The sequence below is a fragment of the Podarcis cretensis genome, assembly GCF_951804945.1.
Source record: "Podarcis cretensis genome assembly, chromosome: 6".
Lineage (NCBI taxonomy): Eukaryota > Metazoa > Chordata > Lepidosauria > Squamata > Lacertidae > Podarcis > Podarcis cretensis.
In genome coordinates, this window is record NC_137175.1 from 49,622,543 (window position 1) to 49,644,527 (window position 21,985).

General features: G+C 42.2%; 1 protein-coding gene across 2 annotated transcripts in view; it reads right to left on the reverse strand.

Annotated features, from left to right (window-relative positions):
- Positions 1–418: 418 nt before the first annotated feature.
- The window catches only part of SORT1 (sortilin 1), a 52,670-nt gene continuing 31,103 nt past the window's right edge, over positions 419–21,985 (reverse strand). The window contains exons 5-20 of one of the 2 annotated variants that reach the window (XM_079980285.1): positions 21,502–21,666; positions 19,836–19,909; positions 19,282–19,331; positions 18,328–18,455; positions 15,818–15,962; positions 15,118–15,273; positions 13,766–13,872; positions 12,962–13,064; positions 12,568–12,736; positions 11,196–11,386; positions 10,540–10,729; positions 7,084–7,200; positions 6,278–6,386; positions 5,455–5,561; positions 4,098–4,209; positions 419–3,856 (exon numbers count right to left, since the gene is read on the reverse strand). In XM_079980285.1, coding sequence (XP_079836411.1) covers positions 3,842–3,856; positions 4,098–4,209; positions 5,455–5,561; positions 6,278–6,386; positions 7,084–7,200; positions 10,540–10,729; positions 11,196–11,386; positions 12,568–12,736; positions 12,962–13,064; positions 13,766–13,872; positions 15,118–15,273; positions 15,818–15,962; positions 18,328–18,455; positions 19,282–19,331; positions 19,836–19,909; positions 21,502–21,666 — 1,938 coding nt within the window. In that variant the 3' untranslated portion in view covers positions 419–3,841. Of the gene's footprint in view, positions 3,857–4,097; positions 4,210–5,454; positions 5,562–6,277; positions 6,387–7,083; positions 7,201–10,539; positions 10,730–11,195; positions 11,387–12,567; positions 12,737–12,961; positions 13,065–13,765; positions 13,873–15,117; positions 15,274–15,817; positions 15,963–18,327; positions 18,459–19,281; positions 19,332–19,835; positions 19,910–21,501; positions 21,667–21,985 lie in introns of both variants that reach the window. The other variant, XM_079980284.1, reaches the window with a different exon arrangement.

Sequence of the window (21,985 nt, forward strand, 5' to 3'; positions counted from 1 at the left end):
TGCTTTAGTCTGCCACATGAACAGGCCAGTCCTAGAGACAAAACTACACCTTTACTTCTTATGTTTATCTCAGGATAAGATTAACCTATGGAACTCACTCCCACAGGAGGTAGCGAAAAACTCATAGAGGTTAAGGCTATCAGCGGCTACAAGTCATGATGGTTGTGCTCTGCCTGCAGTCAGAGGGAGAAATTCTTTTGAAAATGTTGCTGGAAACTATTCCAGTTCTGCTTGAGAGTTTCCCAGAGTCATCTTGTTGGCCACTTGGGATTTGATGAGCCATTGGCCTGATCCAGCAGGCTCTTAAGTTGCTCAGTGCTGAGCAGCAGCCCTGAAAAAATGGCTAAATGATGTACGTTGCTCCTTATGATCGGGTTTCAGCAAGGTTTCACACTCACAAGAGTAAAGGCAGACCACATAAAAGCCCAATTTTTGTCTTTATTTCTAACCCAAATATTGCAAATATACAGAAAAATACCAGTACAAATTTATAATATAGCCAGGCTTATTTACAAACTCTATACATGGCTCCTTTATTTTTCTTCTGCACCTTGCCTCAGACTGTACATCTTAAGAAATTGTGTGTAGAGGAGTGTGTTAGCTATGGCTTTTTGTTATGTTATATTTTACAGCCATTATGCACATGGTCTGGTCTGGTCTGCCTTACAGACACATCAGGGAGACAATGATACTTCAAAGCTCATGCAATGGCAACATTTTCAGGACTGCTTTGTCACTTAGGCAGCACCCTTAGAGCAGTGACGAAGATGCAGTGTTACCTACATACTCAACACTATGGAGGACAAGGCTACTGTTGTGTACGGCAGCAAATGTGTGACAGTAACAAGGACCTGGTTAGTTTATTGAGGTTTCTAGTTCCTTGAATGCTCTCACTTTATAAGCCAATGTGCCACAATGTGGAGTGTCTTATGAGAGGGGAATCAACAGAAATGGAGCAATGGAACAGGTCATGCCCAATAATGAACTCCCTTACCTAACCACCCTTCCAGAGATGCTTTAATAAACATAGAAAATAGGACATATAATAGCAAGAGTAAGTAGTCAGATTATGTTCTCAGTGAAATGGAAAAGGTCGTCACCAGCTACATTACAGGCTTTCCATCACAATCCCAGCCCAGCACTTAAAAGAGTTTCAGCCACATCACATGGATAGTAAAGCGATTTGAACCTGGCTCTGCACAGAACAGATGTACACAAGAAGTTCAAATATGTTAAGAGCAGGGGTTTTGGAGCAGCTGTCAGACACAAGGTTATTGAGCCCCCTTCAGTTCCTGGTTGAGTTACTGTGAGTTTAATATTGACTGTAAACAGCACTCTTATTTACATGCAAGTGTGCTTCTGTATCAGGTTTAAATGGAGTGAGAATAAACAAGAAGTGGAATACGGTAAGCTACAAGTGTCTTCCAGGGACAAATGTTCCTCCTTGCCATGTGTTCCTTGTTGGTACCTTCTGCAAGGGACAAAATAATTTTATACCAAGGAAGACAATAACACCCTGAGATATAATCAAATGATGCAGTGATGTAAGGGAGGAAGTAAGGGCCCAATAAAAAAGCACAGTAAAGCCAAAGTAACTGTGGGAAAAACAAATCCAGGACAGACACTTTATTTCATGTTTCTGACTCTCATTATTGCCAAAAAGAGGGGTGAAAAGCTCTGTGACTTTACCAACATGTCCTAACCACTAGGGCATAATTGATAGCCACTGAATATCTAACAAATCCTGCTTCTTTGAAGAAAGGCAAGTTAAACTGATTAATGGTGGAAATACCCAACAGTCAGTGCCTCCTGAAAAATTGCGGAGTGTGGCATTCAGAGGGTAGATGCCACTATGGAGAAGGACCACTTCCAGACTGTCGCTGGATGACACTCAGCAGGTTGCAGCATTACCAGCAAGTTTTCCTCTGATAATCTTAGGGAAGTACTGGGGCTGGGTAAGGGGAAGGTGGTCCTTAAGCATCTCACACACACACCAGAGACCCTGGGGAAAATATGCTATGTGTCCCAGGGCTCCTCGTGTCTGGATGCATGCCCTAGCACCACAAGGGAGCAAAGGCAGCCTCAGCCTGAAACCTCCAGTGAGACCTTCCTGGTAGTGCTGCCTCACCAGCAGGAACACTTGGGGAATAAAAGCAGAGTGGGGCAAGTTCCAGTATAGGCGTTCATAGCAAGATTAAGGGTACAGGTGGTATGTGGAAGGTATTCAGACCCTGCCACGCTCCCAACACAGGTGAGTGGGGAATCATATTTTGTCTAGGGGCTTATCCACACTTCCTCTTGTCCTGCTGCTTTCCTCCAGGGAAAACTGCTCTTTAGCAATAGATCTCAACAAATTGCAACCCAACCTGAATTGCCATTTGTTGCGATCAAGCACAAAAGAGTGGTTTTCCCTGGGGAAATGCAGCAGGAAGTGTGGACAAATTGTGACTAATCACTCACCTATGCTGGAATAGAACAAAGTCCTAAGATAAGTGTAAAAAGTACCACTGGGGACCAAAATTCAAGAAAATACATTACTGAATGTTATGAAGGTCTTTCAAGTTCAAACATGTCTCTCCAAGCATCTCAGTCCCTTCAAAGCAACAGAAGCCGAATATTACCTATGCCACGCACTGGCTCAATACTTTGTGTTTCTATGGATTCCCTATAGTAAGAATCCCTTGGTTCTTACTATAATAGCTACTGGAGTGGGATGCCTCCGTCGCCAATTCACATCCCAACAGGCCAACTTTTAGCTACTGAGTTCAAGAAACTTAACTTACTACCTTCTCCAGGTTCAATTCACAATACCCTCTGTGAACCCAAAAAATATTGAGAAATAGTTATGATTCCACATGGCACATAACAGTCAAACTGAACAGAAGTCAGAAAAACATAGTAGCAAAGCGGTGCATGTGTAGCAACCACTGATCTACGTATAATCTAAAAATATAATGAAAATTAGAAACAATACATCAAGCTGCTGCTGGTAGCGCAACAAAACTTTCCTTCAAGAACCTGATTTAAAGCAAACAATTTCTGTTCCTTCATAACATTCTAAACAAGTCATATTTCTGGAATATCTGTATACTTAGTCTTACAGTTGATAAATTTACCCCCACCCCCACCCCCATGCTTTTGCTTTTTAGATTTATGGCAACACACATGCCGATTTCACACTTTAGTTCCTTGGAATCGGAGAGCCACAGAGTTGCTTCTAGCCTTGGAATAATCTCTGCTTTGCATGGCACACATCTGCCCAGTTGATTACATTTCAGTGAAAACGAAAAGCAACCCTGTTTTGGCACACAGCCCCGGGATGCTGGTTAGCTTTCTCAGTCCCTGCCATAGCATCTCATTGCCCTGCTTGCTAGGAGAAGTGCTGCTCACACTGCAACAGCTTCAAAGCAGTGTCATCACAGTGTTGGAGTGGAACATGTCCCCCACCCAGGGATTTGGAGCCTTCTCCTAGTAGCAAGGTATGTTGTACCTAGTAATGCTAATATTTAACGAAATGTTGCTTTCACATTCCTATTTAGTTTTCCTTTAAGAGTTGGAAAAAGAAATCTGATTAAGACAAAGTTACATTTTTTAAAAAAAAGGTTTCCCTTCTTCCTTATTCAGAGCTGCAGTATCTCCCCCTTCTACACCCACCCACCCAAAGCAGTTCTTGCAGCCTTCTTGGTTTTAGACAGTTTGATGGAAGCAGTAGGAACACAGAATCCCTTGGATACGGAAAAGGCATTCAAATTAGAAGTAAAATGAACCGTCTGCATTCGTGCCCTTCTGTAGCAGCATCTAAATCCATGTGAATCCAATTCTAGTTAGATCTGCAATATCACTATTCCAGAAGGTCCTGGGAAGAAAAGAGGGGAAGATAATACTTCTTGTTAACATTTGATGATCATGATTCTTTGCGGTTTTGCTGTGGCGAATACAACCCACTTAGCCCCCCAGAGATATACAGCTGTTTCTTTTTCAAAGTGACATAAGCCAAAATCACATGCTTGGGGTTCAAATTTATCTTTCTAACCCAACATGTACTGCTCAGAAAGATGCATGGTGTGCACACATACACATCAGTTACAATCACTTGCCTCATCAGAATCATCATGGTAGCCCGTTTTATTGGCATCTGGTGTGTCAACTCCATCAAAGCCGTTAGCTTCCGCATGCTGCTGCAGGACAGAGTATCGGTGAACCAGAAACCTAGGGGGCAAGACAAACACACATGAAATGAACTTGGCCCTATGGCAGTAGCATCAACATTCTTCGAACAGAAGTGAATATAACGTCCAGAGACTTTTGGAAGAACTTTATATGGGTTGCTGCTGAGACACCATTTCTCTGGCTGTCTTATCTGGTCTAAGCCAATAAACATTGGGTAACTTTAGAACCTATATAGGATTTTTTTTAAAAATCTGGCAGTGCAACAATGCTACATGAATCCATCTGTCATTTTGGGCTAAAGTGTCGTAGGCATGCAGCTGGCATGTAGTTTTATCTCTCCTAACAAAGTTGTGGAACAGGTATTGGGATGGATGAGGGATGAAGGCAAGAATATAAGAGTCTAGTTCAGCATCCTCTTCTCACAGTAGCCAACTAGATGTCTATGGGAAGCTCAAATCAGGCAAGACAGAGGTACTGTGGGCAGACAAGCCTGCTGATCTAGGAATGTTGTGACCAGGGTTGCCATGATCATGTTTGCAGTTTGGGGGTTCTCCTGGACTCAGAGCAGTTTATGGAGGTACCCATGACATCAGTTGTCAGGCACTCCTTATGGGCTGTGGTCAATTTGCCAGTGGCATTCCTTTGTGAAGAAAGTGGATCTGACTATGGTAATTCATGCCCTGGTTACATCAGATTGGGTTATAATGTGCTGTACGTGGGTCTGCTTTTAAAGACAATTTAGAAGTGCCAACTGGTGCAGACTGCTTGGCCCCCATAAACAGCTGTAGTCTGATATAAAGCCTTATCTGTACTAACTACAGTGGTTGCCAATGTAAAGCACTCGTTGTTAGTTTTAAAGTCCTAAAGCATTTGGGATCTGGTAATTTGAACAATTGCTTACACTTCTGTTTGGGCTCCAAGACCAGCCACAAAGATCTACCACTAAGATCTATCAGGTCGACAAACATAAGAGCACCTTTCAGGATGGCCCTGTCCCTGTGGAACTCCTTCCCACAGAAGCCTCTCTGGCTTGTTTTAAGTGGGCCTTACTGATTTCACTATCCCAATCTGCTTTTAACTGAATAAGGTTGGTGATTTTATAGTTACAACTCCTGCTGTTTTATGTATGTGTTATGTTACATGGCTACTGTTTTCCTGTTTTGAATTGGTTTCATGCTCTTAATTCTGTGGCGGGAGAGTCTCTGGCACTGAAAGGCAGCATAAAAATAACTGAACGATAGTTAAAAGTAAGAATGATCTTGCCAATCCCTTCCCAAGGCTCACCTTCCTCCACAAACGTATTTCTTAATGATGACTACTCCAGCTACAGCAGTCATAAGCATCAAGCCTATTACAGCCAGGATGACTGGAGTGGAGTTGGAGGAAGTAGACTGTAGAAAGAAAAGAGAGAGATGCATCAAGATTTTATGACAAATTATTAGATCACTTCAATTACCAAGTCATTTCTATCATGATTCTCCTAGCTTATTCTCCATACCTCAAGAACTTACTCTGTTGCCCTGCATGGATCACAGGAGGATTATAAAGATTTGGGGAGAGAGAATGAAACAGCTGATTTTGGAAAGGGTGAAATTTGACTACTTGGTTCAGAATGCCAAACCGCAGCTTCAGCAGCCAATTTGGAAAGCTCATTCATTTTACTGCTTGAACAGAGTCAAGGTTAATATTGGCAAAGCATTTTAAGAAAAACTGCTTCTCAAATATTAACTACAAATGGGCTGTTTTTCAAGCACTCTTTTTACATTGGTTAGATTACTCTCTTTCTCCCTCTCATATATATAGGCAGCCGGCAGCCTTTGAACTATATGCAGCCCCCAGCCCAATTTCAATTGACCCCCTGCATGCCATCACTGCAGGCCTCTGACAAGAGTGATCTGTCACTCTAGCACACTGGAGAGGAAAAAGAGAAGGGGGTTCAGAGAGAAAAAAGGGGTGATTCCACTCACCAGTGGCTTTCCCCTGCCAGCATGTGGCCTCACACAGAATAACCCAAGGAAATATGGCCCTTGAAAGGAGAAAAAGGTTGCCCACCCTTCCTCTATCGCTTTGCCCCACTACAGTTCTTTCTGCATTTTTAAAAACTCACCAGCTGGCTTGAGTTCAAGTAGTTGCTAGTGCATTTTTTCTTCAGATCAGTCTCTTCACGAATGGGATTTTCCCCACCAACACATTTGTCTCCTGGGATCTTCCGATATCTGAAATTCAACAAGAGTCTCAATAATCTATTATTGCGAAGCTTCTTTTATTAGTGACAGCTCTCCAAGCCACCTAAATTAGCTAACCCCTTCATTTCCAAGCATCAGTGGGAAGTCAAGAACATGGTTTCACCATTGCTAGGCTGGGTATCCTCAAATCACCTGTCCGACATTCCCCAAAGCCATGATTCTTTCAGGGCTGAGCACCTAGAGGGGTATGCATGTCAGGTCTATAGGGCTGCAGTGGCCTCCAAGAAAACATGGAAGTCACATGACATGAAAGTCCAGAATTCTCAAACAATAAATGCAAACATGGCATGCTAAATTATTTCAGCTGCTTCTGGTCCACAGAATTTACAAGCCAAGATAGTTCTATCTTCAGAACTATCTCCCCACCCAATACAGAATACAGAATGAATCACCTTAAATGTATTACAGATGGCTATACTACATCTTCTACTGGGAGATATAGTGCCATGGTCACAACAGCAAGGGGCATATTTTGATTCTAAGGGAGATTCTTACTGTTCCAGAAACACAGCGTGTTCAGAGAGAGGAAGAGAATAATTTTACAGCGTATTTGCAGGGCATCAGAATATAGTCCTCTTCCCAGTAGACTACATATATCTGTTTTATAAAAACAAGTACACACAGGACCAAGCCATCTCCTCCATCTATTATAATCATAGAAAATTACCCGCTGGTCTTTAGCCGCTCTCGCTTCCCATATAGACAAAATTCTAGGTCATGCCCCTTCAGCTCTGGCTGCTCCACACACTTGGAATGGTTTTCTGGACGGTAGTAGCCAAAATCACTGCATCACAAATTCCAAGAGTAGGAAGACAGACATTAACAACCCACACACAGTATGAGTATCAACTCATGCATCACCTCATTATTGCTGCAATTAAATGTGCAACCACTAAATGTGGTTGCTCAAACTAGAATTATACATTTTTAATGGTTATTCGGGAATTTGGTGATAATACTTCACATGCCTAGTTGTATCACTGGCCCATATACTGACAGAACATTCAGGAGGAGAAACTACCCTATGATGAAGCATCCAGTTTCTTCAGGGGTGGCAAATACATTTCAGCCCAATAGATGCGTTGAGGGTTAGCCATACTGCCAAGAGCCACATGCCAGCAGTGAGTGTGGTTGAAGTGGGTATAGCCAACACACACACACCAAACAAACAAGAAGACAAATGCTGATTAAGTTGGTGCTGCAGAGGGGAGAATTCCCTGTGTTTTTTCTTCCCACTGCTGGCTTGGGGGCTTTCCTCCTACCCTAGAGCTGTAATAGCAAGGAAAAGAAAAATGTCTTCAAGGTCTTAACTCTGAATGACACTGCACCATAGGGATAAATGGTTCCCATGCTAGAAGACATTAGAAGAAAGGGAAAAGGCTTTAGAAGACTTTTCTGTTTCCTTCCTATAGGAGCTCCTAACAAAGGCACTGCACCAGAGGGAGATGTGGAGCTTTTCCAAAAAAAAATAAAAAGAGGTGCCAGAAGAAAAAAAGAAGGTTGTGGGTCACCAAAAATGGCAGGCTACAGGTTCGTCAACCCTGAATTATTTCCTACCAAGCATTAGCAATCTAATTTGCTAATATGCAGCACACGTATCCATGGCAATGAATGTGGCCCTGAATGGAAAGCAGATTCAGTGTCAACAATGAACCCATGCAAACCGAAAAATTAGAACAGAAACCCATTTCAGTGCTGCTTGATAAACTGGGTGTGAATGAAAATGTTTTTTAAATATTCAAAAAGCAACAGCAGGTGGGAGAAGATGATAGAGATATTGGGTACTGATTCCTTCTAGGGCCCTCTAAAACAACCCCACAACCAGATTGACATCAATGTTGTTACTGGTTTTGTACAGCCTCAAAATCTATTGTGAGAAATCCAGATTGATCTCTCCATTTCCCCAGCACTCAAAAACCAGTGCTAGGCTAAAACTTGTCCTCCAATTTTGCAAGGTCATTTGTCCCTTTGCAAACTGGGGAGCTGTTTTCTGCACCTTTCATCACTGCTACATTTGTAGAAATTTTTGTGTGTGTGCATTGCTTGTCTTATTCAACCATATGAGGTGGCTAAGGAACCCTCTTTTTCCTCACTGAGTTCACTTGAAGTAGTTCAGAACTTACACCGGCTTCCATTTCAACAAAACATCCTGGAACACCCACATAACTATGTGATGTCAGCCGCCATATGGATATACCAGGAAGTACTGCTGGGATGTAAGCCAGCATACAGAAAGCTTTCCATGGCTGCAAGTGTGCACAAAATTTCAGCTTTTAAAAACAGCTTCTTAAAGCTTGGGTGTTCCAGGAAGTCCTGCCAAGCTGGAAACCAAAATGAGGTCCATGTTGCTGTGAGTGTGGTGCTTTTGTTTATACAACATTTCAAGAGAAAAGCAAGATGCTTTAGCCATCTCATAAGGTGGCGGTAGTGGAAATATCTGCTTATTCCCACCTTGCTCTTTTTGAAGGCATGCTCAGTTCACACATACACCGCCCCCTTGAGTGGTTTTAAAAAAGAAGCCATTCGGGTTTAAGTCCAGCACTGTTCAAGACACACATTTATTGCAGTAATTTGTGTACTCTGGACTATGGCTCTGCAAGTTTAAGGGATGCAAAGGCCATGTTCAGTCTTGTTATTTTCAGGTATGAATTAATCATATACCAGCAAATTTAGTTTGTGCAGTTAAAGTGAATTTGGCACTCTTGCACAATAAAGCTGCTTACAATCCCCACCCACCCTTCCAAAACACCCTGGGATTTTTCTGGTAACAAAAGGGATGGGGAAATGCACTGGAAAGTGTGAGATGCTGATGTTGTGCAGCATTATATCTGTGCAAACAAATCAGGATGAATGCTCAGTTAAACAGGTCATCAGAATGAGCCAGTACATGCTAGAGTCCAGTAGAACAAGCTACCAGCAACACAGTTCTGCTCCCTAATGTTTGAACTATTTTCCGTCTTCTTAAATTACACTCCACCCTTTTCGTTGTTCATTTTTCCACAGCTGAATGCTCCCCACAGAAGTTATCGTGAGGTCCTTTTTAAAGCAGCACACACAAGCAAAGCTGAACATCAGACGTGACTATTTACTGCAAAACCTAGCGGCTTAAATGAGAAGCCATTGACATGCAGCTTATTTTCATGATCAAGTTCGCAGCCTGAGACTACAAGGAAACGAATAAACAAGCAAGCAGCATCTGCTTAAGACCCTGAACCACAGGAAGTCTCAGTAGGAACTTCTCATGGTCTAAAGCTGTGTGCGCACCATACATTTAAAGGACATGACTTCCCCTAAAGAATCCTGGGAGTTGTAGTTTGTTATGGGTGCTGGAAACTGCAGCTCTGTGAAGGGTAAATCACAGTCACCAGGATCCTCAGGGGGAAGTCATGTGCTTTAAATGTATGGTGTGTACACAGCCCAAGTGTGGGATATGTTTATTGTCCCTAATGCTGCCCCTCTCCCAACACCCCAGTTCCTGTCCGAGAACTTCAGATCCTGCCAAAGCCACATTTTGGATCTGAACAAACAATGAGTTTGCATGATTTCTTTTAGTGAAGAGGATTTCTGCCACTTTTGTCTCAAATAAATGGCGTAGGTATGTGCATCTGCATGACATCTGTTTGTGAAAGATCTGCCTGCTTAAAATCTTGCATGCTCCTTCAGCCACAGAAAATAGACCAACATTAACCTGCACATCTTGTTATACTGATAATGGAATCTGGATTGCAAAATGTGGCATTTCTTCTGAGAACCCCCAGGTTTCACCATATTTAATCAATGTTTAATCACTTGACTGCCTCCTTGAAAATCCTCACACTTATAGAGTCATAAAACCACAATTCTACATATGTCAGGAATGGGGAACCTGTGGCCCTCTAGATGTTGCTAGGCTGCAGATCCCACTAATCATGCTGGCTGGGCTAATTAGAGCTGCAGGCCAACATGTGGAGGGCCACAGTTTCCCCATCTCACTATTTCAGAAAATGAACTGCAGAGTCTGATTTAATATTTCAGTGAAGCTCAAAGGTGGCAGGGTGGGAGTATGGTCACTCCCCAGGCCATTTCAGAACAGAAAAAAACACAGCCATGGGAATAGATTATGGGAGGAACACTCCAAACATACCAGAGGAAGTCACCTAATGTGCAAGTGCAGACAGATGGTTGCTTGGTCACAACGTAGTCTCGGCCATTCTGACAGAAAGATGACTTGCGAAGGCGCAGGTATTCCTCCTTGTAGCCCAATATGCAGCCATCTGCAGGGTCATTGGGATTGCTGGAGTGAGCCAACCATTTTGTGTAGTCCTTCTCCATACCTAAGGAGGGAATAATGACCAGATTCCTGAGATAGCCAAAAACTACTAAAATTCTGTGGGCTTTTCTGTAGAATTCTGTGGTGCAATCAGCCACAGAACTGGGGCAGGCACTCTCTGGAATTAAGGGGAGCTGCAGGGGCCGGATCCAGCCCAATCACCTTCTAAATCCGGCCTGCGGACGTCCGGGAATCAGTGTGTTTTTACATGAGTAGAATGTGTGCTTTTATTTAGATGCATCTCTGGGTTATTTGTGGGGCATAGGAATTTGTTAATTTCCCCCCCAAAAAATATAGTCTGGCCCCCCACAAGGTCTGAGGAACAGTGGACTGGCCCCCTGCTGAAAAAGATTGCTGACCCCTGCTCTAGTTGCATCACATTTTTTAAATTCACAGATACAGTCAAGACCATTTAAAGACAGGCAGCTGGCTAACATTCTTATTTGTTAAAAAAGGAAGAGATTACTCACACTCCCTGTTGAGAAGATCATTAAAGTCAATAGTATACGAGATCCACTGACGAGACAGGAAGCTCTCTGTAAATCCCCAGATGCTAACATTCATCGATTTTGCTCCTGGTTCTGATGCCAGGCCAGTAAACATCATAGGAACCTTACTGAAAACATAGTTGTGCCAGCACTGCCCTTCGTCTGTGGAGAACCTGAAACAGATAAGATTAGGAATGGAGGTTTGGCATTATCACTGTGGTTAATTTAGACTGACAGAAATCCTAACGAAGCTTAAGGCAGCCACTCTCAAATACTGGGGATGCAAGACAGGTGACAGGAATATTAGACTAAACTACATGCTTACTTGCCACTTTGCATATCAGAACCTTGGGTTCCGCTGTACTGTGTCCGTTTCTGGGCACCACAATTTAAGAAGGATATTGACAAGCTGGAATGTGTTCAGAGGGAGACCAAGATGATCAAGGGGCTGGAAACCAAATCTTATGAGGAATGGTTTAGGGAGTTGGGTGTGTTTAACTTGGAAAAGAGGAGACTGAGAGGGTGGCATGATAGCCATGTTTGAATATCTGAAGGGCTGTCACATGGAAGAGGGAACAAGCTTTTTTTCTCCTACTTCAGAGGGCCTTGGGACCTGAACCAATGGATTCAAATTACAAGAAAGGAGATTCTGACTAAACTTTAGGAAGAAATGCCTGCTGTTAAGAGCTATGATTCCCTCGGAAAGTGGTGGACTCTCCTTCACTGGAGGTTTTGAAACAGAGGCTGGAGGGTCATCTGTCAGAGATGCTTTAACTGTGATTCCTGCATTGTATGGGGTTGGACTAGATGACCTTTGGTGTGCCTTCCAAGTCTACAATTATATGACTGACTTCTTTGCAAATGAGTGCCAGGAAAAGGTGATTTGCAATGGAGAAGTGCACTGGGACTTCTTCTGTCTGTTGCTTTTATCCTAGCTGGAATTCCAAACATATTTATGTCTGCCTGTTCTGGACGAGAGCTTGTCAATAGGGATAGAAATTAGTGGTTCTTCTGAAATCACTCCTCTCAAGCAACAGCTTCGTGGTTAGGATAGCCTCATTCCTTTCAAACGTTCTAAATTGAGAGAACCCAGTTTCTTCCTTTACATCATTCTACAGCAGTGTTTCATAGATTTGGGTCCCTAGCTGTTGTTGGACTTCCCAGCATCCCTGGCCACTGGTCCTACTAGCTAGGGATGGTGGGAGTTGTAGTCCAACAAACAGCTGGGCCCCCAAGTTTGAGTAACACTGTTCTATAGGGATAGTTCCAAGTGACGTAACAGTGAGGAAGTGGGCACTGAACTTCTCATGTCCTCCCACCATAGAAGTATTAACAAAATAAAGTTCCTGCATACTTAATCACATTGATAGGATGATCCGTTTGCTCAACAGCCACAATGATGCCCCCAGAATCCAGGATGGCATAGTGATGGGGTCCTTCAAGCATCCGTGCCCAGGTGTAGCCGCCATCATCCGAAATGTAAACATCTGGGTTTATTATTGAAATGGCATCCCCAACACTTCCTGCAACACAAGGCCATTGCCAATACAATGGATATGAGTACACTACAGTTCTCTCATGAAGGTCCACCACTTGTATTCATTCCTAAGTTCACCCACCCTTACTGGCGGAAGAAGGAAAAAAACAGATCTGTAAAATACAGAAACCAGTAGACAATCCCAAGTACAGCCTCATCCTTTGCCAATTATCTTACATCGTATTATACGTGCATAAGGATAATTCATTACCGTGAGCAATGACAATTCCAACAGCATTGGGCTCAGACAGAGGAGCCATTGGTACATTCAGCTTCTGGGAGATGCTGTAAGATGCATGGATGTGAAGGCTGCACTGTAAATGTAAGACAACCCCAATAAGAAAAGGAGGCAAAATGGTGAAGCATTAACATATTTGGTCTTATTAAAAGCAAAACAACAAAAAACCCCTTGAATTTCAACAGAATTGCCACAAAGGAGAACCTTTACTGGTGCAAATCCAAGGCAAACTGAACCCAAGCTTCCAAGCTTTATTAGCTGACACACTGTGTTTTAAATAGCACATGGACCAAGGCAGCTTCTTCCACACGTAATCCTGTTCCCTTCTGTTGTTGTTGTTTTAAATCAGGCTGAATTACAAACTGTTTTCTGTTGCATAGTTTGGGCCCAGATCACTGAAGAAAGTTTGTTGAGCATTCCACTCCTCTTGCAAAACATCCCTAAAAATATGCTTTATTTTTGTCTTTATTGTAAGTTAGATGCTCTAACCACGCAGCATGAGATAATACAGCTATTGGTAAGCCAATTTCCTAATGAATAATTTACAAAGGCTACAGCAACTTTAATACGTTTAATGCTATTTCAAGACCTATAAATTTGGTCTCTAACTATGATTTTGCACACCCTGTACCACCACACCCTAATCTTGCACTTGAGTCATACACTCAATTTACTAGAAAGCATAGTTTTCAGTAGAACCAACTTCCAAACAAGTAACTTAGAACTATAACTTGGCCTGACAATATTATCCTACATCCAATATATAAACATACAAACCTTTTCCTTATTTTTGGCAGTTGAGTCACATTTGGCATTTTCAGGTTTCCTCAAGTGCACCCACTCCCCTCCTTGATCAAAGGTAATCACCGATTGAATGGAATTATCTGATTGAGAGGAGAAAATGTCAGTATTTGTGCAATAAATTCTATACAACATACTTACTCTCTGAGTAAAACCCAATGCAGTGCTAAGTCTCACATTCCATCGGTGCAAGGATTTTATTGTGAAATGGAACATTATCCCCCTCTCCTCCTCCCATACGCTCCCTAAATCTGTTCCATGGGTTTCCCCAACTCTCTAGATTATATTTGGGGATGGTGTGGAGTAAGTGCTGAAGGTGGGGGGGGGGAGGGGAGAGCCCTGTGGCACAAGTGGAAATGCTTTCACTAATGGGATGCAAAGGTTGAATGCCACCTGCTATAATTAAAAAAATGAATGCTTTCTTTTATTCCCATGCCATGAAGAAACATTCCAAGCATTCAAAAAGACAAGACATCTTGCAAAAGAGGACCAAACTCTTTGAAAATTGAGTAAGACTGCAAACCTAGTCCCACACTGCGCTGTTGAGACTCATTGGGTTGGCTCTTGCAGCACACCGGCTGAGTTCAATGTCAGGGCATCAGCCATTATTTCAGGGACAACCTTTCCAGTATTCACAGCTTGATATTAAAGCTCCAGCCCCTGTGCAGATGTGTCATCTTTCTGCTTCAAATAAGACACTCCTGATTCCCATCTATAGGAACTGTCAACCTTACAACACAGTTTAACATATGAGTTTGGCTTCCTTACTTCACTCAGACTGTCTAAAGAGATTCAACCTGGGCTGAAACTAAGTAACTCTCTGGTATGCATGGGAAACCTGTGGCTCTCCAGATGTTGCTGGACTACAACTCCCATCATCCCTGTCTCTTGACCATGCTTGCTGGGAATGATAAGAACTGACTATATGAAGAGGCAGAGGTCCCCCATCCCTGCTTTACAGGATGGGTATTAACAGATATAGTAAGCACAGGAACAGATCAATGTTGATTATTCCTATTAACTTCGTAAAAGCAGAAGAGACCAGTACTGCAAGACAAGTGAACTTGTCCTCAACAAACTAAGACAGTAACATGATTGTTTCCTTTAGTCAAAACACCTATGAGAAAACCTAGCTTCAAAACAAGCTATTTCAAACAAATTAGCAAACATAAGCATTATGGATCTCCCAAATGGATCTCCCAGAAATGCCTCAATTCCATCTCACTGAAAAGTTTCAGCTACTTTCCTAACAGATTCCTCAATCTTCAATTACAGCCAATCTAGAATCCATCAGTCCCCATGACGCCATGCAGAAATTGAGTACTTACCCTCTGAGAGCACACTAGTGATGTAGATGCCTCGCAAGGAGGTCACATTGGTGAAGTCTGTCTCTCCCCCTGTGGTGGTATAGAGATGCCTTTCTAGGGATTTCGAATATATGATGCCTTGGTCATCAGAGGTGTAAATTGTCCCATACCCAGTATCTGCAAGAAAAACAATAGGTTGCAGGGGGTGAGGGTCTTCCAGAGAGTCCCTAAGGAACGGGGCTCTCATCTCAGTATTATTAACATCACCATTAATTTTAGATTACCAGGTCTAGAAAGCTGGTAGGCCTATGCTTATGCCAATTTCAAAGCTGCCTAAAACTATTACAATAAACTGGATTAGGAAATAAATAGGGACTATATGAAACAAATGAACAGGGCCACAGGGTTCTTGACAGAATAAGAGTGAGAACAGCGGGGTCTCAAGTGTGTGGACGCAGCTACAACTGTCCTTCCCTAAGGGATGATCTGGCAGTCTCTTCACCAAGTGTATGATTCAAATGCTTTATCATTATGAGTGCATATATGTTATTTCAAGGATTAACCTTAGGTGCCTATATGCTATACAGTTCATCTTCACATTTTAAGAGCTGGTTCTCTTCATGAACCATACGAAGTTTTGCAACCCACATCAAATGCATGTTGAAATTCAGAACTTTTTACGATTTTTAAGTATACACCACACCAAACTCCCTTCTCTCACCTCCAGGCTCATCTACATGCATGAATACCATGTCATCATTAGCTGCCAAGATAGAGTAAAACTGCTCTTGTCCAACTGAAGGAAGTTGTGCCATGTTCCAGGTTTCTCCATGATCCAATGACACATGGATTCGTCTTGTATTGCCCTAGTGAAGGCAATGATAGTGTTGTTGAATTACTACCACATCCTACATACTATTGGTGTTTATATAGGAGGTTATTCCTGACGGATACCAGAAATTCACACTACGTAGTCTTGATAGTATACTAAATAAGTAATCCCCTTCAATAACTCGCTTATTTATCGACCTGATACTATATATTGGGATGGGAGCTGTAGGGGCACTTCCTCACTGCATAGTGAACTGTTATCTTTATTAAGGAGTGAAATCACTGAGTGGAATTTAACATCAAGCTCTTCCAGTCGTTCCATCTGTACAGGCATTCCAGGTTGCCATTTCTGCACTGTTTGAGGGTTTATCCTGACATCCCACCAAGCAAATTTTGGGGGGCACAGGAGTTGAGGGAGGGAAGCTCCATTGCGCAAGTAGAAGTTCTTGCACAGGGTTTCTGCTGACAGGGCTGATTAAACTGAAAAATCAGTGGTGCTAAACCTTGGCCTGGATGCCTGATCAGTCAGCCACTTCTGGCCACTTCTACAGCTGGAGGGTTGGCCAAGGATGAAAATGGCCCTCAGACTAGAAAAAGCCACTTGCATTAAAAATGAACTAATATACATCAACATTCTTCAAACACTGGTTCCTTTGCTTTCTATCATAGAGGGGTGGGACCATAGGCGCTGACTCCATGGGGCCTGAGGGGGCCCGAGCCCCCTCAAAAATTCGTTTGGGGGGGCTCTGCCCCCCCAATAATTTAAGAAAATTATTACCGTAAATTTCGCTCTATAACACGCAGATTTTTTCTCCTAAAAAGTAAGGGGAAATGTCTGTGCGTGTTATTGAGCGAATGTGTGGTCCCTGGAGCTGACTCGCCGGAGCGCAGGGGCAAAAATAGGCAAAAATCAGGCAAAAATAAGATCGGGAGGGCGGGCGGAGGGAAGGCGGAAAGCTGCTGCTTTCCTGCATTCTGCCTCAGGGTCTTACTGCCCACCCGCTTCTGTTGCTGCGTTTGCTCAAACTCAACAAAGAGCAGGTAATCCCCTGCCCTCCTGGCAAGCAGAGGGTTAAGGAAAGGATCGAGTCCTTTCTTCTAATTCTTTCCTAGTCACACTGCGTGCAGGCTCCAGCCCACCACCTCCTCCTCTCCATGCTCTAGGGACTCGCAGGCAGCCGAAAAACATGCAGGTGGGAGAGAGAGAGAGAGGGCTGGCTTGGGGGGGGGGGGACTTTTGCCTTCCTTTCCTCCCCCCCACCCCGTTAAACTCCTCCCCTGCATTCTTAGCCAGCTGCTTCTCCGCACACCCCTCTTGTGCTTCTTGTCCCTTCTGTGTTTTTCCTTCCCTCCCCATGTAAAACGTGGTGACAAAGCACGGATCCCCATGGATCCTCAGGATTTTTGCATTGGGTCACCCCAAATTCACCATCAGATCACATAGCATCTCCATGGCTACATCTTGCACCAAAAAAATCACGCACCCACTGTTGCCTAGGGTCACAGTGGTGCAAAAACGTGGTTACAAAGCACGGATCCACATGGATCCTCAGGATCTTTGCATTGGGCTACTCCAAACTCACTGTCAGATATTAAAAATCTTTATAAAATAGAGAATTAAATACATACAGAATGTTAAATTTTCAGTTTCGAAATATTAGTACTAGTTTAGTACTGTATTTCTATATTACTATAGTACTGTATTAGTTATTTTCAAATACTTAAATATTTTTAGGGTGTAAGACCCAATTAAAGCCCGTTATTTACATACAGTATTACAGTATTTACATATAGTATTATGCATACTGTTTTAACTTTATTAACTGTATTAAAGCATTAACTTTGAGATATTATTTTTATTTAATGAACCCTCAGCCTTATTCAAAGTAAGCTTAAATTAGCTATTTCACTTATTAATCAAAGTGCTATTACTGTGCGACAGCAATATTTTATGTTTTATTCTTTTAATGATAGTTTAGGATTTATTTAAATATCATTTCAGTCTTTTCAGAGCTATATATTCACTGCTCTGTAATAGTCTATAAGCATAATTGTTACTGTAAATTAAATTAGCTTTTTACGAAAATACCGTGCGTGTTTATGTTTTGTTTCTTTTTTCAAAGCCAAAAAGTGTTTCAGGCTTGTCGAGTTTCCCGGAGTGTGGAGTTATAAAGAGTTGAGTTTTCGGGGTTCTAATGTTGATCATATGACTCTAAAATACTTTTAAAAAACTTTAAAACTCACTAATTTTCATCTAAAATTTAGAAAACTTCCCGGGGCAGGACCCCGGTATGGGCCCCCCCAATATTTTTTATAAGTCGGCGCCCCTGGGTGGGACCCACTGTAAACTAAACTCCTGGGGCCTATGGAAATAGAAAAAGAGAACAGTGAATTTCCTACCTTTTCTGTCATCACAGATGCAAAGAGGAAGCGTCCTCCAAGACCAAAGGAGTAGATTTTGCTTCCTATAGTCTTGAATGTCTTCCCAAAGTCTTTGGTCCTTTTCAGCTCAAGTAACCCAAGATCAGCTTCTTGTGAAAGAGGAAGTATATGAACATTGTCCCGATTAGAGAGATAGAGAAGCCCTCTTCATGAAATACACACAGCAAAGAGATTTCATCCATTGAAGGGGTTGCAAGGCCACACCACTGCCCCATAAGCCTGTAGTTTCCCATCCCTAACTCCCCCCCTCAATGTCCCTGAAATGTCAATGAGCCTGGAAACTTGCAGCAAAAAAAAAAATGTCTAATTGCATAGGCTACTCTTTTGCAGGCATCTGTGGTCAAACATGCAGGGGGTAGGCCTTAGGGGCTGGACTCTGCAACTGCTTCAACATGTGGTGCCCTTTTCATGTGAGTAATGTGTGAAAGTGCTGTAGAGCAAATGAAAAAAAAACAGCTTCAAAGGCCTTATTCTTTAAAGCAGGGCCATGCTAGGTCCATTTGAGGTTCTGGCTAGCCTGCACAGTGCTGATCTTGTTTAACACATAGGTATGCTGCTCTTCGGTTTAGCAGAACTCCAAGGATGGCTCATAATAATAATAAAGCACAGTATCAAAATACAAAATAAAACTCAACATAACCCAACATAACCCAAAATTTGAGCAACACCATCAGAAGAATCAGTAAAAATAACTGATTAAAGCCATCCAGGTTAGATTAGGGCCTCTGGTGAAGATTGTGTTATTTAAGCATGCTCAGTGAGAGAAGGTGTCCGTTACACATTGTGTTCCCAAACTGCTTAAAAAGGGTGAGAACCAGCACTTGAAGCCATCTTCAGAAATGGACTGTCCACAGGTGAGTTGTTAAAAACTAACATGTATCATTATTACTTGTTGTACTTGGGAATACTTACTACAAGAGCCATTCAGGAATGTGGTGAAGAAAATGGTCATGCCAGAGCCCCTGGAAAAAGTCAAGGGGAAGAACACTGAGAACAAAATCCTGAGAGCAAAGAAGCTAGCTAATTCAACAACTGGCAACAGAGAGCCACTTAACTGGAAAAGTCAGGGATGAAATCTGGGACCCTCTATACAGAAGGCAGGTGCTCTACTGCCAAGCTATTGGATCTACTCTCCAAACAGCCCTGGTACCCTGAAGGCGAAAATGATCCAAAGCTGGAAAATTTAACACACAGCTACCAAGTTGCCCCTTTATATAGAGCTCTTCCTGCATATGCAAAGTGTTCAAGTACTGCAAACATCAGTGTATGCGAAGGCATTACAGCAACTTTTCCAAAAAAGCACACAATACAAACATGACCACAAGAAGGGCTATTAGGGACCAAGAGAATTTCACCCCAAAGAGAGTTATCTTTCTGTTTTTGCAAGCAGCCAGCTCTAGTGTAATCAAGAGAACATTAAACTACTAACTCTCCCTGGGGAACATGTTTGTTTTTCAGCTGCTCACCATTTGGCCAGGCAAACATCTTTGTGTATTTCTTTCCATTTCTCACCAAAGGTCTTAGATACCCACAGGCTGCCCTGTAAACATTAAGAAAGGATTATTCATCATCTGCTTAGCATTTTCAAGTCTGAGCTAAAAATATTCATTAAAAAATATTTTAGCCCAGATTTCCATTGAAAATGCTCAAGGTGGTTTACAATCCAACCAACATATTAAAAAATAAAATGCAAAATAATCAGTAAGGCAGAGAAAAGAGGCAGCAGAGAAAACATATCTAACATATCACAGAGAATAAGATTAGCAATTTGGTAGACCAATTTTTTGCCGGAAAATACATCTTTGCACAGCAGTGGAACACCATCAGAAAAGGGTCAAGATATGACTCCCATTGAGAGAGTAACTGAAGTGTTGGTGAGCCCACAGAGAAGGCTCAGTTGTGTACAGCCAAGAACAATTCAGATGTTGGTGAGACATGGAAGAGAACCTCCATAAAAGATTTTAAGGACAGGAAAGCTCATATGGGAGAGGACAATCTTTTAAACATCCTAGTGTCAGATCATTTAGGACTTTAAAGTTCATTATCAACACTTTGAATTGGGGCCAGGAACACAACAGAAAGCAGTAACAGTCTGGACACAGTTTCTTGACCAGCTGAGGCTTCCGTACTTCAGTTCTGCCACTGAGTCAGACTGTATCTCTTAAATAAGCTTGATTCACCTATATACAGAATCTCATAGTCCTGTTAGAAAAGAGCTTCATGCAGCCAATGCAATGAGTTTCATTTAAAATATACCCCACACTTTCATTATGTAACACAGCACTTAGGGCAGTAAGTATAACCGTACAACTGCTGTATTGATGAGACAGAAACTATGACGCTGCCAATTATTACCACAAGGGGTCACACAAGAGCCAAGCCCTCCTGCCCATCCACTCAAATATACATTAAAAGCCTCTCCAGACTGGAGCTTTTTTGTGGGTGAATTCTGCAACATGTTACTGATGCAATAATTGTGGTGGATTGATACTGGGCCATCCATCATTCCACTTTATTACAGATAGGTAGCCGTGTTGGTCTGCCATAGTCAAAACAAAAAAAATTCCTTCCAGTAGCACCTTAAAGACCAACTAAGTTAGTTCTTGGTATGAGCTTTCGTGTGCATGCACACTTCTTCAGATACACGTGTATCTGAAGAAGTGTGCATGCACACGAAAGCTCATACCAAGAACTAACTTAGTTGGTCTTTAAGGTGCTACTGGAAGGAATTTTTTTTGTTTCCACTTTATTAGTTGTTCTGCAATGCTTCCCCAGTATTACACCATTATTGCTGTTTGGAGCAGTACTCTTGCACTACAGTATCATAAAAGCAGGACAAAAACTAAAGCAAAACATTTGTGGTATAAAAGGTTACAAGGATTTCAACAGGACATTATGGGATAAGCTGAAAATGAAGCAGTGTACCCACTCTAGAACTTTTTCAGGTTTAAACAGTATTGAAAGTGGGATCAGGGATAACAGCCCCAATACCATCATAAGTCCAAATCATCATGAATGCATAATAAAAAGGATGTCTGGAGGAGCCCTAAATGGCTTCTTGGAGCCTAGATTCAGTGCCTAAATTACCAGTGAATAAGTGAACCAAAAGCTCTATTCTTCCCAAATCCTTACCTCAATACTGAGGGCCAACAACAGATCAGAATTCTGAGGGTGATAAATTATTTGAGTTGAAGGATGGAAAGGAATATCTGTCAACTGGAAGTTCTTAGCAAAATCAGATGATCGAAATATTCTTCCTGTATGGTATGGTCTAGGTCTGTCCCCCGTCAGTATCACCTAGTCAGAAAAATAAAGATCAGTGTCCCTTCTCAACATATCTGTGCTTCTAGTTTATCACAAATAAAGAAGTCACCTGAAGCTATTTGAAACATTGCAGTTTTGAAGTTGGCAGAAACCAGAATAAAAATCCCAACTGTGTGGGAGAACAGAATTCCTCACTAACTTCTTGTGCTTATGCGCCTTGTGCAAATTTGCTGTGCAAATTAGTGCAAAGGGACTGCTTCACTAGGATATGAGTGCTTAGCTGAACTCCATTAATTTTTTTAATACAATCTAAAAGGATGTAACATTTTTTCTCACATCCATCTGGAAGTCA